This window comes from Haliaeetus albicilla, chromosome 12, assembly GCF_947461875.1.
Source record: "Haliaeetus albicilla chromosome 12, bHalAlb1.1, whole genome shotgun sequence".
Classification (NCBI taxonomy): Eukaryota; Metazoa; Chordata; class Aves; order Accipitriformes; family Accipitridae; genus Haliaeetus; species Haliaeetus albicilla.
Genome location: NC_091494.1, coordinates 33,534,104 through 33,551,641, shown reverse-complemented (window position 1 = coordinate 33,551,641; position 17,538 = coordinate 33,534,104). Strand labels below are relative to the sequence as shown.

Genomic DNA, 17,538 nt, shown 5'->3' with positions numbered 1-17,538 from the left:
AAGCACACAGCTTGGATGTATATAATAAAAAAGTCTCTTAAAATTCACTGCTAAGAAATCTAACATTAAATTTTAAAAACTCATGGAAAAAAAGCCAGCAGTAAGAGTTCCAGGTGAAGAATATATGAAAGTTCTTATGAAATTAGAAGTTTGGTCCACAACAGTCTTCAGGCAAGAAGAAGAAATAAGATGAATTCTGAGCCACCAGAGACCTTCGGATGTCACACTTGGCACTTTACTGAGGAAGATCCATATATAGATCTTCTATATCTATCCCATAGAAAAGTTGGGATGAATGTATTTTCTGACATCTGTCAATACACTTCCTGTTACTGAACTGAGCTCCTCTTCAAGGATTATTTGCTCATCAGAACACAAGGAGGGGTGGGGAACTCCTGGAAATAAATCAATCAATTCACCCATGCAAGTCAAAAGCATCAGTCTGCTCTGATCAAAAGCAACTAATGATAACAATGACCACAGACTGACAGAAAGAGAAATTTTGCAACAGCACGAGTGCTTTGTAGGAACTTCCACTCCATCTTATTGGATATACCCTGATATAGCCCTCGAATTACACCAGCATTTCAAGAAGAGAAAGAAGCAATGACAAAGAGATGTGTGGGTGAATAGGCCGAGTACTGACAACAACATACCAAATTATACACACTGTTTCCTTGCTTGGGAAAAGAAAAGTCCCTTGTTTGACATATGTTTAAATTGAAGTCAAAGGCACCCACACCAAGCAGACTGTTTAAACACAGATCAAGGTCAGGAAACGAACTGGATTACGATCAAGATAATTCATTGTGTTTTCTGGCTACCCTGCAACAGTAACTGAAGTCAGCTGAAGATTCAGATTCCAGGAAGCGCACATTAAGTTATTTGAAGATGACCTAGGAAACTAGCAGTCTACAATAATGCTAGAGATTACATTCTTAAGCTTTCATTTATCAATGCCAGCACAGAACCCAGAAGTGCGACAAGAATGAACCACAACCACTGCTCTCCCAGCTCACTTTTCTCCTCTTGACCCTGTGAGCTACAGAGATGAGCAGAATCAAAACATACCATTCATCAGAAACCATAGTGCCTTGATATAAAAAAAAACACCATCAAAATTAAAAATTCTGTCAGCAACCCAAAGGTGCTTTGCATATTAAAGAACAAGATTTTGCAATACAGTAGCAGCCCCAAAGGTACAGAATTCAAACCAACAAAAACCCACAAGGGCTTTATAGGCTGAAAGTTGTTCCAAGTTACAAATTTGGGAGGGGAAGGAGTGGAGAGAGGGGGAGCTTCTGTGCCATGGTTCAGGCACATTGAAAAAATGCAAAGATTTCCACAGAAACTGCATCTAGCCTTTCTGGTTGCAGAGGGCATATTTACAATCTCAATTCCAGGAACCAACAGTTTGCAAGTTAACCACAAATCTTGCAATAAAAATGCAAGTATTGGAAATGCTATATTCCTTTGGAGCATACGATCTAGCAGTTCTGAAAAGCAACAAGTAGTAGCCAGCAAACACTGCAAACTATTTCTTGTCTGCCCTAACAAAAACATACACATTTTATATTGCCTTAAAGGCTCCATTATACATTCAGCAGTGGCAGAATAAAATCAGTTACTCACTTTTGAATGCCAGGCTGAAGAGCATTGCAGAAGCCAACTGACAGGGATGAGACTTCTCTGCCTCCAGGCTAGCAAACACTCACCCAAAGAGCGAGACAGATGGCTGAGGCGGTAACAGTTTCCAGCACCCAATTTTTCAGATGCATGTAAAAAAACAGCCAAAGAACCAACAACTTGGGTTCCCAGAAAGGAAAAAAACCCTACCGAACATTTCACTAGTAACCATAAGATCCACTCAAAGATTTGCAGAACAATAATCAATCACAAATCACATAACATACTCCACACTGTACCCAATGTTCTGTTCATCTGGGTACAGATGTCAACAATGTTATGAAACACAAGTTTGGAGATTGGCAGTACTCTTTTTTTATAGTCCTGTTAAAAAACAAGATTAAAAAAGGCTCAAGTAACAGGCTGATAGAAAAGTGAGATTTTGAGTTTGGAGAAAGCTGAACACAGAAAAACAAGGAAGCCGTCTTGGCTAATAGAGACAAGAAAAGGGGAATGACTTTCCTTCTGCCATTGAAAAGGTCTCTTTAATGCTTGAAAGGCAAAGAAAATTGTCTTAGACATGAGGGAAAGCCAATGTTCAAGGAGAAGTGGTGAGAACGTGTAAATTCAAAGGAGAATTTCAATACTCCAGGACAAAACTGTCTAGAGTTTTCCTTGTATGACATTCTGCAAAAAGGATGCTAGCAAAGACTTCTGATTTCAGAAGAGATTTGTGCCCTCTGTTTCCAGCTGCAAACAACTGGATAGATCTTACCCTTTTGGAAAGGTTGGTACTGGAGAGTCCAGATTTGGCAAAACTACAGGGTTACCTAGGACAATTGTTACATGTCTAGGGTCTCTGGCAAAGACAGTGCTAGAAGCAGGAGGTGTTCTGAAGGCAACAGCAGAAGCTTTTCCAAACTGAGAAGAAAAACAAGAAAAAGACAGTCCAGTATAAAGTCAGTCAGGTACCAACTGTAAGGCACAAACACTGGATGAATGCTAAGGAAAAATCAGAACAGTCTGTTTGAAAACAATTTTAGCATTAAGAAATGTGTCATCTTCGTCTAAGAGACCATGGTACATGGGAGCACTGAAGTGTCAAAAGCATACTTGGAGAATCTGCACTCAGGAGAAAATTAGTTTAGTGTTACAAAAGTACCCAGTAGCTTCCACAAATTTGTGCAAAATCATTCACTTAATAAGGCACTCAGCTTTGGATCTTAAGAGTTGTATTTTTTTCAATCAAGGTAAAGGAAGAGCATACCAAAACATGCAAAAACACAAGTACTCCCTATGGCCCCTGCTCCTTATTCAGTACACAGAAAACAGAATGTAACACAGGGGTCCAAGTGCCTAAACTGCAGCTTTGTCTCCTACTTAAAGCGGCACTTGGCCAAGAACTGTATGCTGCCAAGACCAGGATAACTCACGTGAGAAAAAAGCCCCATCATGATGCTCCCTTTATACAATCCATCTCAACGCAGGACAAAAGGAGGCAAAGATTTATTGGATACCACCCCCATAACCACACCAGCAGCCTAGGTGCTTTTCCTCCACTGCTCACAGACTTCTCTGCTTTCCACATCCACTGATCTAGTCTCTGGAAAAGCATCTTCAAGCTGTCTCCTGGGCAGTGATCATGGATGCTTTGTACACTGACACAATATGTCAACACACATAAGAGAGTATGCAGGAGTTTATCAGATAAAACTACCATGGCTACTAGTGTAAGTAGTTAACCATGTCTCAAGACAGCAGAAATAGCCAAGATCTGGCCACAAGGCTCAGAATGCAGATGAGACTGTGCTCACAGAACACCCCATCTTCTGCAAATATAATAAGTTAAGTGCTTGGCCTCTGAAAAATAACACGTTTTATTTCTGTATGAAGCAGGTTTACTGGCAGGCAGTGCTATGGAAATAAAACCACTGCTCTGTGACACCAACTACCATACCATTTGAAACAAACTAGAAGCTCAGTTGCACTAGTTCAGTTTGAAGCACAGACAGGTGCATAAAAAAAGAAAACTTTCATCTTAGCAGTGGAAACTTCACGGCTGAGCATCAGACACCAAGTCATGATAGGAATGTACCTCCTTGTGACACAGAGCCAGCAGCTGTGGATGTCAAGCCAGAGTAAAGACAGAGAATGAAAAGCTACTGAGTGATAGAAAGCTATTTACAACAAAGCGACTAAAGCTCCGGAGCCGAATCCAGTTTGGCAGAGAACCATAATCCACATTTACTGCCTCGCTAAGCTATCAGTAACACACAGGTGGAACAAAGAGCTCAGCTTTGACGGGACAGCAAGGCTCAGCAGCTCACCACCACCCTCTGGCGGGCACCGAGCAGGAGACGAGAGAGAAAAAACGAGAGCAAAGTTCATTATCCCAGCTCGACTTCAATTAACCACTTAACAAAACAGATGTTCACACATTTCTAATACCACTGATCACTTTCTGAAAGCACAGTACAGGGAACACGTGTAAAAACATCTGCTAAAACCCAAAATCAATCACATAAGTTAAGAAGCAGCAGCAAGCAAACATCTAATTAGAAAGCCAGAATACAAACTTGCACAAGATGACTCCCCTTCGTTCCTCCTGGGTTGATGCCAACCACGTCAATCATTCTCATACAAAGCCAAGAGAGGTGACACTTCACCCTGCAGTTAGCATTTGCAGAGCTTTCTCCCCATGACATCACAAGTATAGAGAACACATTCATTCCTCTTCCCAGGCAGAGATATCCTTTAAGAGATACCCTTCCTGCCTTCTTTATGATGGAAAGAATAACTGATGGGCTTGCCAAGACCACAAGTCTCCAGCTCAGAAAACTCTTCCTGCAAACCAGGGAAGGGAAAAAACAAGGTTTTGTTGGTTTGGGGGGTTTCTTTTGACAAGCCAAAGCCCCAGTAGCAGAACAGACAGTTTTAGCCTTAGTTCAGTCATAACTACCAAATCTGTGGCAACACAGGCTGCAACAGTTTTCTCTGGCCTTGGCACTATGCAAATAAAGCCAGCAGCAGTTTCTTCTTATAGTAACTATGAAAAGTTAAAACAGAACATGTGTTTTCATATGCTTAGTCAAAAAAATCCCCCCTACTGAGGAAGTTTTCTTGCTGGTAGCTTCCTGACAGCAGTTTTCTTTGCCTCAATAACAATTGGGGTGAACCCTCCAAAACCCTATAAGCCAAGAAGCTACAATAGCAGCACTGAGGAAAAACTATCTGACCACAGACTACACAAACATTTGTTTTACGTTACAAACCTTTCAACCAACAGCACCAGGACCAGCCACCTGAAGAGGACAGGGGAAATTACCTCCACATCTTTGGGGCACCACATCCAGGCTGCAGTTTGACACACTTTTTACCAGAACTGGTACTGGAAGAAAGTTAGAAATCATAGAACAGCCCAGGTTGAAAAGTGCCTCAAAAGATCACCTGGTCCAGCCTTTCATGGGAAAGGGAACCTAGATGAGATCATCTAGCACCCTGCCTAATCACATCTTGAAATCATTCAGTCGTGGGGACTCTACTACATCACCGGGGAGGTTGTTCCAGTGATAGACTGTTCTCTCTGTAAAAAAATTTCTTATGTCAAGATGAAACCTTGCCCAGTACAACTTGTACCCATTGCTTGTTGTCTTCTCCATGTGGCTTCTTGTAAAGGGAGAGCCTCCATCCACCTCATAGCTGCCCCTTAATATTGGACTACTGTAACGTGGTCCCCCTGAACCTTCTCTTCTCCAGGGAAGAGACCCAGCTCCTTCAGTCTTTCCTTATAGGACAGGTTCTCCAGCCCTTTGATCATCTTTGTTCTTTCTCAATTCCAAGCAGCTTCTTCCAGCCTCCACACTCTGTCTCCAGCTTTGTGTCAGCAACTGTTTTGTCAGCCACCTAATGATCCAGATAAGACAACTGATTTGGCTAAAAACTAACTCAGAAATACTATTCTTTTTAGATGGAATAGCTCATCAGTCAACACACACCTAGACATACAGGTAAGCCAACAAAAAGTAAGAGCACAGCTGCTTTCTGACAGCAGTACCAACCCAAAACATTCATCAAGATACACTACGCAAATCTAAAAGAGAACATCAGCATAGCTCATCCACGCAAACTGCAAGTCAGACTCTCACTCCTGTTCATCAGAGAAGATAAAAATCTTCCATTTCTCTAGAAGATCCAACATCAACACTCCAAAGAAATAAGTGCAAATATCAGTTTGACAGAAAACAGGCTCAGCTGAAAGACATAAAGACAGAGGAGTGCTTTGCAGGCAGCATCAAAAGCTGCTGGCACACACACATCTCAAAACAAGTGTATCAGAAACTGGCATTTGTGCCGTCACCGCAAGCTAGCGGCACAGACAAGATCCTAAAGCAGTTCCATTCCATACCCTGTAGGGTATTTACCAGCAACAAACTCGCCCACAAGGCTATGGCAGGAATCAACAGAGTAGGAAAGACACTATAAACAGATTTAGCAAAAGGTTTATTTCATATGGCCTAAGCAAAGCAGTTTCAGAAGAGCATTATGCTGGGATGACAAAAAAGCCTCTCAGAAGCAATGATTTCCAGGCTGACCCAAGAGGCACGAACATTTGTGGATTTAAACAATACACACAGTGACCAGGCATTTGCTGGAAACGCAGGAGTTTTGCGGTACAAATTTGGTTTAACAGACTTGGACAGCAGTCAGCCTGCTGTGGTCCTCTGAAGACCGCTTCATCCCACTTTGCACAATCCCACCCAAATACCTTCAAATCTTTTGTGGCTGTTGTAGTCCTCAGAGCAGGGGATCTCAACGAACTTGTCCTGCAGGTTCTCGCTGTGATGAGCCAGCACCTCCGTGACCCCGTCCTTGGCCCTCAGGTAGCTCCAGCTCAGGAGGCCACCGGCGGCAGCGGAGGAGAGGAGGACCGCTGCCTTCAGCCACCTCCACCGTGACTCTTGCTGGCCTCGGCTCTTCTTGGCACTACGGAAGGAGCACAGCGACAGTCCCACGCGAGACAACGACGCGCTCCCGAGCCGGTGCGGAGCGGACTTAAGCCCCTGCCCGACACCGGGGAGACCCGGTCAAGGGCCGGTACCCCGACCGACCCCTCGTTTGGGGTACGCGCGCACATATTTACAAGCACCCGCAGCACTCATTCCTCCTTCACGCCCGGAGGTTACAGGCCGCCTTCCCACAGGAGCTCCCGGAGGAACCGGCGGCCCTGCCGCAGGCCGCTCCCCTCAGCCGCCGGGCCTGGGCACCGCCGCCGCCGGCGAGGGGTGCCAGCCGCTAACCGTAGCCCCGCACCCCACGCCCCCGCCGGGTACCTGCTGTGCCGGCGGCCCCCGCGGCCCGTCCCGTCCGCCGTCCCGCCGCTCTCGGGGCCGCGCTGCGCCGCCCGCCGCTGCGGAGCCATCGCGCCCGCCAGGCACAGAGCGACGCGCTCGGCCCGCCTCTGCCGCCTGCCAGGGGAAAGCAATCGGCCGCCGAGCAGCAACGCTTCAGGCGAGCGGGCAGGACGAATCCCTTGCGGAACCGCGGAGAGCGGCGGAGGCGGGCTCGCCGAGGCAGAGAGGAGGAGGAGGAGAAGGAGGAGGAGGAGGTGGCGGCGGCCGGACAGCGCCCAGACACCAGAGCCAGGACAGAGGGACTCGGCGAAGCGCTTTATGCCGGGGTACCGCGGCGGCAGGCCAAACCAATCGATGCTTCCCGGCGGCGCGGCGGCCAGCCTCGAGCGCGCAGTCGGGAGCAATCGAGGCCGGAGCGGCGGCATGCGGCGGGCATGGAGGCGGGCGGTCCGCGGCGGCGCCTGGTGCACCTGGACCTGAAGGGCGCCCCGCCCCGCGCCTCCTACCTGGCGGAGGTAAGGGGGCGGCGGGCGGCGGCGGGTCTCGGTCCGGTCCGGTCCGGTCCGCCCCCGGCCCCACCCGCCCGCTGTCCCCTCCCGCCCCCTCAGGTGCTGCCGCTGCTCCGCGCCCTGGGCGCCACCGGGCTGCTGCTGGAGTACGAGGACACCTTCCCCTACGCGGGGCCGCTGGAGCCGCTGCGGGCCCCGCACGCCTACAGGTACCGCCCGGGGGCTTGGGGGGGGGGGGGACGGGGGCCGCGATGCCGGGCCGGGCCCTGACGTCTCGCTCTCCCCCCGCCGCAGCCCCGGGGAGGTGAGGGCGGTGCTGAGCCAGGCGAGGGCGCAGGGGCTGGAGGTGGTGCCGCTGGTGCAGACCTTCGGGCACATGGAGGTGAGGACCGGGCGGGCGGGCGGCGTCGCGCCTTCGAGGCCTGGGAGCGCTGGGGTGGGCGAGCGGGGGCGAGGGAGTGGGGGTGGCTTTGTTGGGAACCCCCTCCCCGGTAAGGGCCGGTGCTCGGGTTATCCGGCTCCCCGCCGGCCGCACGCTTTGGAGACCAGGGTGACGCTGCGCCGAGCGCCCTGTTTTCCTCGCCCCGTGAGGCGCTTCGTGGTCGGAGACCCCCTGCGGCACCGCGGAGCAGCAGCCGTGCCCCTCCTGGTCTCCTGCTGGCCTCTGTGCGCTCACACGCAGCTAAAACCGGGGTTTTAGCAGGAGAACTGTTAGCAGAGCCCAGGTGACGCGGGAGGATGCTGCCGTCCCCTTCATTTCGCGGTTGTTCCCCAAGATCTCTTTTCTCTTGCAGTTTGTGCTGAAGCACAAAGAATTTGCTCATCTCCGGGAGGTGGAGGTGTTTCCCAACGCCCTCAACCCACACAAGGAGGAGTCGAGGGCACTGGTCAAAGCCATGATAGACCAGGTCATGGCACAGCACGAAGATTTAAAATGGTTTCACATCGGATGTGATGAGGTGGGACTTCTCTTGAGCCAGGAGGGTTTTTTTTCTTGTGAGAAATTATGGTAAGGGCCGAGGCTTCTGCATTTCAGTGGTGCCCAGGCCATGTTCCGGTAGGATTTTAGGGACAGAACACAACAACGCAAGCCACCGTAGACAAGACTTTTTGACACTAAATTATTCCAGTAGCACAGGATGTCATTTCTATTGATCTGAGTGTAGTATTGAAAGTATTGAAAGCAGTTTCCTAAAGCTAACTCAGCATTTGGTTTTAGGTCAAACGAGTATTAAAAGTTGGATGTCAATTGGAGGTATTAATTAAGAATCACGTGAGTTTGGATGTAAGATGTTGGCTCGTTGTTCTGGCCAACTTACTCAAGAGTAAGCTCTTTTGTGGTAGGAAGTGTTGGGTTTTTTTATCTTATCATAAAATCATAGAATGGTTTGGGTTGGAGGGGACCTTAAAGATCATCTGGTTCCAACCCCCCTGCCATGGGCAGGGACACCTTCCACTAGACCAGGTTGCTCAAAGCCCCATCCAGCCTGGCCTTGAACACTGCCAGGGATGGGGCATCCACAACTTCTCCAGGCAGCCTGTTCCAGTGCCTCACCACCCTCACAGTGAAGAACGTCTTCCTTATATCTAATCTAAATCTACCCTCTTTCAGTTTAAAGCCATTACCCCTTGTCCTATCACTACATGCCCTTGTAAAAAGTCCCTCTCCAGCTTTCTTGTAGGCCCCCTTTAGGTACTGGAAGGCTGCTGTAAGGTCTCCCTGGAGCCTTCTCTTCTCCAGGCTGACAAACTTGGTAGTTTGTCTCCTTGAGGAGGAGAAACTTGAGTGTTCTCCTTTCTCAGAGTTTGTTAAAACCACCCCTACGGCATGCAGATCCCTGAAATTCATTGCGGTCACTTTAACTGTACTGATATTAGTTTAGCATTTTGTATCCTGTTGTGTGAGAACTAATGGCAAGGTTAGATAGGGAGCTGCAAGCTTTTATAAAGCAAAATGCTATTTATGTGGAATGAACATGTTTTAGATAAAACCTGCTCTAAAACAGCAAAGAGTTTAAATGCATATCCAGCTTAACAGGCCCAGATCCACTCTCTGCATAGGACCAAGTATGCTGGGGCCGCTCTTGGACGTGCCCCCAAGTCACTTCTAGATTCACGTACAGATGATCTCCTTCCCCAAGACAGGAACCTCATCTTATATAATTCAGGACTTTGTGGGTTGCTAGATCTGAACTGAGTAAAACTGGTGAGAGCTAATTCTGAAGACAAACCTTCCAAAGACAAATACAGCATGCTTTAATTATTCTTTAAATATTTTAGTTTCTACAGGAAAATTCCCTTATGTAATGTATTTTGGTAGTCATGGCCACAGTCTCCTGCAGACTGATGGAAATGCTTGCAGTGTCTTCAACGCTGAGAGGTGCTTTTAAATATGTCCACTCAGTGTGTCACATCTGTGCAGTAGGTTTTGAATATTGTATGATTTCGTGATACTACGCCAAACTCGTTCCCCCTGCTCCGGTACAAGAAGTCAGGATTATTCGCTTGATGTTTCAGGTCTACTACCTTGGCGAAGGAGAGGAGTCAAAGCAGTGGCTGCAGCAACAGGACAACACTCCAGAGAAGCTGTGCTTATCCCACATAAAAGCAGTTGCAAGTTGTGTGGTCTCATCTTACCCCACTGTAACACCCATTGTGTGGGATGATATGCTCAGAGGGATAAGTGAGGAAACATTGGCAGGTGTGTGACCACTGATGGGGTGAGTTATATTTTGTAGCGTACAAAAAAGTTTACACAACCAGTTAAACCAGATTTGTTGGCAGATGAAAATAATGAAAACGAGAAATCTGAGAATAGCTGAGATATGATCCATTAGACTAGAGAGTAGAGACATTTAGTCCTTGGCTATGTCACAGACTTTCTGTATGACTGTGGGCAAGTTTCAACACATACACTTTAGTTTTCCATCTGGTAATACGCAGTGACAAACAAAACAGTCATCATGCAGTGGTTGCCATCAATTGTACTTTCTTTACACGTAAAAAAAAAAAAAACCAAACCCAAACCTATTAGCATTTGTGGTCTCAGTCTAAATTTCAATGCCTCTTACCACCTTCTAATGTTAGCTGTTGCTCTGCACAGCATCTGGTTCCAGTGGTGCAGGCTCACATGGGGAAGCTGTGATCCTGTGAGCATCTTCGACAGTATATGTGATCATAGTGCACATTGTGAAGAACTCTGATACTGAATTGCAGGGTAGCTCCAAGACCTTGATGTCACAAGTCTTGTTTGTTGAATACTATGAAACCATTGCTAAAGTTTGAGTAGTCTTAGCATAGACAGAGTTCCAGCATTTTCATAGCCACTTATGTGTCTGCTCTGAACAGATTTAGACAATGCTATGAAGAGCTGTGTAGCTCCTCCAGCAGTGACTGACCTATTTGTGGGTTTAATAGTGGGAAATCATCCAAAAAAAAATGCAGATGGGACCCATGCAGTTTCCACAAGAGCAGCACAGCATTTAGCTAAGTGCGCTCTACTGCCACAGGCAATAACAGACTAAACAAATTAAAATGGGATGCTGTTAAAATACTGAATTTCTGTACAATTTACTGCAGTTTCTCTAGGGGTCGGTTTCTCGTATTTAAAACTAGTCAGGGTGTTGGGATTTGAAGGGGATTTGAAGCTAAACCTATATCTTTATTTGTACTTTAAAGGCATCTTGAAAAGCTAAGTTCTGTGCATACACAGCTCAGACAATCTCTGACTTAGAGGGTGAATGTTTCCTTCAAATTTAGCTGAAATCTTGTGCGTGCAGTTTGCCGCTCCACCGGTTCAACCCAGCAGGTATACCGATAGATGCAAGGGACTAAGAACGAGATGGGCTTGGGGTGAATGGGATCTCTGATGAATTGTCACTGCTGATCCATATTAGTGGTTTCATGATGTCTAAGGACTTAGTGGCTCCTGGCATGTGACCCTGCATGTTCAAAGCCCTGGCCAGGCTGAAAATGCCCAGGTGCACTTCAACTGTAAATAAAGAATTCTAGTGACAAGCCATAGTTAGTTGTAGTCACGTGCTACTGCACCAGTAATATGTACTTAGTTCTCACTTTTAACTGTCTGTTTTCCATTACTTAGACGACCTCTGTTCCTTTCAGAGTCTGGGGTCCCACAGCTTGTGCAGCCAATGATCTGGGACTATGCAGCAGACCTCGATGTGGAGGGCAAAGGTTTGTACTTCTCTGCTGAGCTGCTTAGAAGCAAAGAGCTCTGTTACCTGTTAAGCAAAATAGCCAAAACAAAATGGTATCATTAAAACATACCTTAGCTGGACGCCAAAAACTTCTGGTTTTGTTAAACTGCTTTTTATTGCTTTAGTAGCATAAACATAGCCCTTGTTTGATTTCACATAATAGTTGCTATTTTCTTTTTCTATTTATGTTTCTCCTGTGAAGGACTTGCATTGTCTGCTGCTCAATTCTTTTCAATAGGGCTGTGGAATCACTGATGGGAAATTGAGAGGTTTTTCACAAGCACTGTTACATTAACTGTCGTTGCATTATAAACCAGTGGGAGCAGGTAGCTGTGTATTGACAGCTCTGCAAAAGAAGCTTCAAGGCTTCATACATCTAGAATTCAGAGGAAAAACTCCTAAAGGCTCCAATCATGCATTTAACATGCATGCAAATATTCCTTTGTTGAAAGAAGAATCTGATGATGTGCATGCTTGCTACATGCCCATGGTTCTTAGCATTGAAGCAATTTAGCAATTCAAGGGAATGGAATATAGTAACTGGGCACATGAAAATAGGAGGGCAGTCACCAAAACTGGTTGCTCGGAGAGGATGTGAAATCTCCCATCCTTGCTGATGATCAGAATTTGACAGGACAAAGCTCAGCAGCCTGTTGTAACTGGACCTGGGTTCCTCTTAATTGTAGCATGACAGTCAAGGCCGAAAATGGAGAAAAACTTGTCCTGTAAGTGTTCTTTTGTGTCTTATTGCAGTGCATCTCATAGAGAAGTATCGTAGATGCGGCTTCTCCAAGGTGTGGTTTGCTAGTGCTTTTAAAGGAGCTACAGGAGTGAATCAGTCTCTAACGCTTATTGGACACCACTTAAAAAACCATCTTCAATGGCTGGAAGTGGCAAGCAGTATCCCTGCTGATGTCCTTGAAGGTATCGCGCTGACCGGCTGGCAAAGGTAACGAACATCCTTTTAAATTGTTCTGATCACGTGGAAGCAAACTTCCACCCAAAAACTCCCCAAGAGGTACAAGGAGGCTGGGGATTTAGAAGGGAGCTTTGCAACCCTGCAGTCCTTCCTGTTGGTTACCGCCGGGCCTCAGCCACGAAGGGTGGATTTCAGAGTTCCAGTCAACTGCTACCGCGTTAATCAGCAGGAGTGATTGTTTTGGCAGATACCAACAACAGCAGATTGGGTCTGAAGGCTTAAATGTACTTTGTGCCACCTTGAACTGCTTATAGACAGCATAGTTAATGCCTGGTGTATATCTGAATGTCTAATGTGAATTCAAATAGAACGAAGTTGCATAAGAGAGAACTTGTTAACGTAATGAAGGAGTAAAAGGTTTTTATGCAACAGCCAGGAGGTCTAAGGGAATACCAGAGAGCTGAACTCCAATTTCTGACCCTAATTTGGCTTGAGAAAGTAATTTGGTTTGTATCTGTTCTTACTAGTAAACAGGAATACTTAGCGTTTTAGAGATAGAAGGTCCCTTCTCTGAGACAGAAACTGATGTTTGTAAAGCTTTCTGAATTTTAGTGATTGAAATATTAAAACTTCCCACCTATTTTACTGTTAGAACATACTAAATGTCTAATTAATGTTTTCTTATTTAGGTATGATCACTTCTCCGTTTTGTGTGAGCTTCTCCCTGTGGCAATTCCATCATTGGCTGTATGTCTGCAGGCATTAAAGAATGGTACAATGACAACTTTATTCTCTCTCAGCTAATGCCTAGCACAAGAGTGAAGTGACCTTGCCCTAAGGTTGGCACAGGCTTATTGTATTTTGAGGTGGTTTGACTATCTGATCATGGTCTGAATTATGAACAATAAATTTTACATATTGCATGTTTGTGATACAGGAGCAGAGAAGCCTCTTGGCCTAAGTATTTAAAAATAGCTATAGTATACTAATAATTTATTATGTTCTAACCCGCAAATGGTCACAAACTTCTTCGTGCTTATACTAAAAAAATATTTAGGAAGCTGAATTGCTTTCGAAACTGATTTGAAATACTACTGGTATATAAATGAGACTAATTACATGTAAAAGTTGTTTTAACTAACCAATTTTCTTAAAATTGATCTAGGAAGTACCCTGTCTGGTAAAATACATCCTGTAGTTTCTGATTTCTTTACAGGCAGTTGCCAACAGAATTTTTATTTTTGTCTTTCTGCACTTCTTGTTTTCAAAATAAAAAACCACAACCTACTTGTTTTTAATTAAGGCACTAAAAATATTCAGCACCCTGAATGGAAAACTCATAGCTAGGAAGTGCTTTACCTAGCACAAGACAATTGTGTGAAAGGCAATGTACTCCTCCCACCCCCAAGTTTTTTTCCTTGTTCTATTTCCATTTTACCTTTTAAAACATCTTCATCCAAGGAGAACTACTAAGCCAATGCAGAGTACTCCAGAAAAACCCTCTTCTATGAGCATTTTGGTTATTTAGGCTCCATTTACTTATTTCCACTGTCTTCTGCCAGGTGGCTATTCTGAAAAGATTAAAGAAAATGTGGAAAAGCTCCTGGGAATGTCCAACTTGGAAACTGATACTTTCATGAGGTAAAATTCCAGCTGCAGGATTCAGATGCTTCTCATTGCGTGGTAAGTTCAGAAACTTAATGGATCCTCTTTGGACAGCACAAGTCTGGGGACCTTTCCTGGGAGCAATATCCTTACACTTGTGACGCAAGTTAGTTTCTACCTCAAGTCATCAGTGGATGAGCTCCTTGAGAGGAACAGGTAATAAGGTTTATGCTGATTCTCTGGCTGTCTGCAGGAGTGTTGGAGCTGTATCATCTCAAAATGGGGCATAACTCCAGCAAAGTGATTTAAACATCAAGCTCTGCACTTCAGGCATTGCATCCCTATATATTGACACTTGAGCAGAACATAATATTTAGATGCAAATTTAAAGTATTTCAGTAGAATTCCTAAATACTATGTGCTGCCTTATTTCAAGAATCTAGTTCTTTGCTGAATTAAATCTTACTGTTAAAGTTAAAATGAAATTTTTTAATGGTGTGGTTACAAAAAAAGGAGCTTGAAATGAAACTTAAATTACAACAGATGATCAGTTATTCTCATTTGCCAGGAACAGTCTTTTACAAGCTACTTCCAAGGATATGTAGACTTAAATTTACTTGCTCCTTAAGCATTATCTCTGTGCAGAAGTTCAGCTAAAGCTCTATCACCTCCCTGTCAGCCTACAAACATGTATGTCGCTGCTGTTTCAAAATCTGCTCATACTAACATCCATTTTCAGGTATGTCACAGGCTGGTTCAGCCCCTACCATAGGAAAAGGAAGATTATTCATCCTATAATAATGCATCACTTTCAGCCAGATGCAGTAAGGTAACACCACCTATTTTGCATTATAGGGAAAGTAAAGTCTGTCATACTTGGGGCACTCAAGTACGTATAGTTTTGAGTCCTTGCCTCTTTCTATTATTATTTCAGAAGCATCAGTGGAAATCAAACAATATGAAGTATTCATAATACAGTTTTAAACAGAAGAACATGTTTAGCTTTGTCTGCCTTCTGTTGAACAAATTCTTTGAATACAAGTACAAAATCAGTCTCCGAAAAACTCTCCTTTGTATATGGAGTTACTCCTGCATAGACCTGCTGCATCTTACAGCAGTTGTTAGCCGCAGTGTAGGAGTTCACCATGGGCCAGGTTCCAGGCAGGGCTTGGAATAAAACCAGGCCCCTTTCCCCTGCTCCCTGTCACTGTATGCACTTTTCAGAACTTGTCCTAGACATTATGCTGATTGGCTACTTTATACAACTTCTGCTGTGATAAGGTGAATATCCAACTGCATCCACTCTTCCTGATAGAAACCAGAATTAAATTCCCAACAAGTCTCACAGCAGGTTTCAGTTACACTTAAAATGAGTATAGTGGTTTTTTGAGCTCACATTTCGGTACTTTAAAAGTCACTGCATGAGAAAAGTGCCAAGATTTACGGTACTTAAACACAAACCTTTTGCCATCTGCACAAAATCAAGTCCTTTGAGCTCTTGTAATAGATGCTTCTTTTCCTGTAAAGTCCTTTTAAGGACAGTACTCCCTTTAAAAGGCCCAATAAGCTAGCCCTCCCTTGAGACAGAGCTCACCTGCAAATGTGATTGTTTCTTCCTTCTGATCTCTGCTTAGTCTTCTCTCCAAGTGGAATGCTGTGGTGCAAGACCTCCAAGCAGCCATGGAGCAAGTTTTCCACAAGTGTACTGTAGAGGAGTGGTTGGAAGAGAATGTCCACCCCAGCCTACAGAAGCTGCAGCAAGTGGTGGATGATTTAGATAAAGCAATAAAAGCGCAACAGTAGGAGTATTTAAATTAGTCTGTCTTATTCTGTGGGAGAACATGGCTAGTGGAAATTGGCAACTAGTCATATAGCTAGTTTGTCATCTTGAGAGTTGAAGCAAGAACTGTGATTAAACAAAAGTGACCTGAAGGCATAAAGGAATTTATTAGTGTAATAGGCTTCAACTCTATTTTAATTTTCCTGTCTTAACACATTGCTGAGCCTTAAATCACCTGCCCTGTAAGTCAGATTTGCTCCCCTTGCATAACAGAATGCAGGAGTGAGTCAGAACTCCGCTATATTACAAGGCAGGAGAAAAACTTAGTTTCTTCCAAATTCAGTATTTGTAATAGACTTTCTTACATAACAATGACCTGGAAAAGTTCTACAAGTTCAATTCTAGTCAGTAGCCAAGGTGTCCTCCCTTCACAATTTCCATAAAAAGAAAGATTTAGGATACTTTAAACATGCTTTAGGTCCATATGTTTTGTACTGTGACTCCTCCATCTTTCAGCTATGTTCAGGGATGCGTCCTACTGTTCCGTGAAGTCCTTCCACAGCATATAGCAGTTGATTTGTTCCAGGTTTTGTTTTGGACCTTTTCACTCTTTGAAATACATAAAACCATCAGTCTTAAATCCAGTTTTGATTAGCTTGAGATCAGGAACTTAACATCCAGCTTTTTGCAGGAGTCTGAGCAAGGAACCGCTGTCTAGATGCTTATGAGGTTACAGCAGATGCATGAAAGGACATGTACCATCACAGTACAGAGCAAGATGGAGCTCCAGAAAAGGGGCTTGTTACCAATAGTGGATGTAACACTTGGACTCTGAGGGAAAAGTGCCTTAACACATGGGACTTCCTGACTTTTTACCAAAGCATCATCAAAGCTAAGCATAGTTTCACCCCCACAGAAAAGCACCATCCCAGTCACTTTAAGGCATCTACTTTGCTATGTAAAACCTGAGACTGCAGGTTCATCCAAATTTGAAGCGTGACTCAAGTCTACTGAATATGAGGGAAAAATGCTAAGTTTTATTCTGCTCTAATGTGGACCTTTTAATAATGTATAGCAATACATTTTGTCGACTTAAATGGAGCATTAAGGTAATCACCACAAGGGAAAATAATTCAGAAGTCTGGTAGTTAAGTACACTACCATGAATATTCAAAATATTCTGTACTTGTTTGCTTCATTTATTGCTTTCTTGAAAGTCTTATTTTGGAAGCATAAGTATGGAAATTTTCTTGGAACAATCTATTATAAAGAGCATAGCTCTAGCTACAGAAAGTACAAGGACAGCGTAAGACAAATCTTTAACTTATTTAATGAGAGCTACAGGAGTAGATCCACATGCAGATTTTTATCTAAAAAAAAAAAAATCAACTGCTATGTATACCTTAATTACAGAAGTCACATACCTTGAACTAAACAAGATCTTAATTTATTTTACTTTAATAAATCCTTTGATACTCAAAACGTTTGTGGAAACTTGCCTTTGTTTTGCATGTGCCATGTTGGTTTGGTT

General features: G+C 44.4%; 2 protein-coding genes across 2 annotated transcripts in view; one reads left to right on the top strand and one right to left on the bottom strand.

Annotated features, from left to right (window-relative positions):
- Nucleotides 1–7,202, bottom strand: part of OGFOD3 (2-oxoglutarate and iron dependent oxygenase domain containing 3) — a 47,577-nt gene extending 40,375 nt beyond the window's left edge. Inside the window, exons 1-2 of the mRNA XM_069798934.1 lie at nucleotides 6,957–7,202; nucleotides 6,392–6,609 (exon numbers count right to left, since the gene is read on the bottom strand). Coding sequence (XP_069655035.1) covers nucleotides 6,392–6,609; nucleotides 6,957–7,045 — 307 coding nt within the window. The 5' untranslated portion in view covers nucleotides 7,046–7,202. The remainder of the gene's footprint in view (nucleotides 1–6,391; nucleotides 6,610–6,956) is intronic.
- Nucleotides 7,203–7,336: 134 nt separating this feature from the next.
- Nucleotides 7,337–17,489, top strand: HEXD (hexosaminidase D). Its single transcript, XM_069798931.1, has 12 exons — nucleotides 7,337–7,492; nucleotides 7,586–7,695; nucleotides 7,781–7,868; nucleotides 8,281–8,445; nucleotides 10,004–10,187; nucleotides 11,609–11,680; nucleotides 12,457–12,652; nucleotides 13,312–13,394; nucleotides 14,185–14,263; nucleotides 14,342–14,443; nucleotides 14,967–15,056; nucleotides 15,862–17,489. The coding sequence occupies exons 1-12, from the start codon at nucleotides 7,412–7,414 to the stop codon at nucleotides 16,028–16,030; spliced, it is 1,419 nt and encodes a 472-aa protein (XP_069655032.1). The 5' UTR covers nucleotides 7,337–7,411; the 3' UTR covers nucleotides 16,031–17,489.
- The last annotated feature ends 49 nt before the right edge of the window (nucleotides 17,490–17,538 follow it).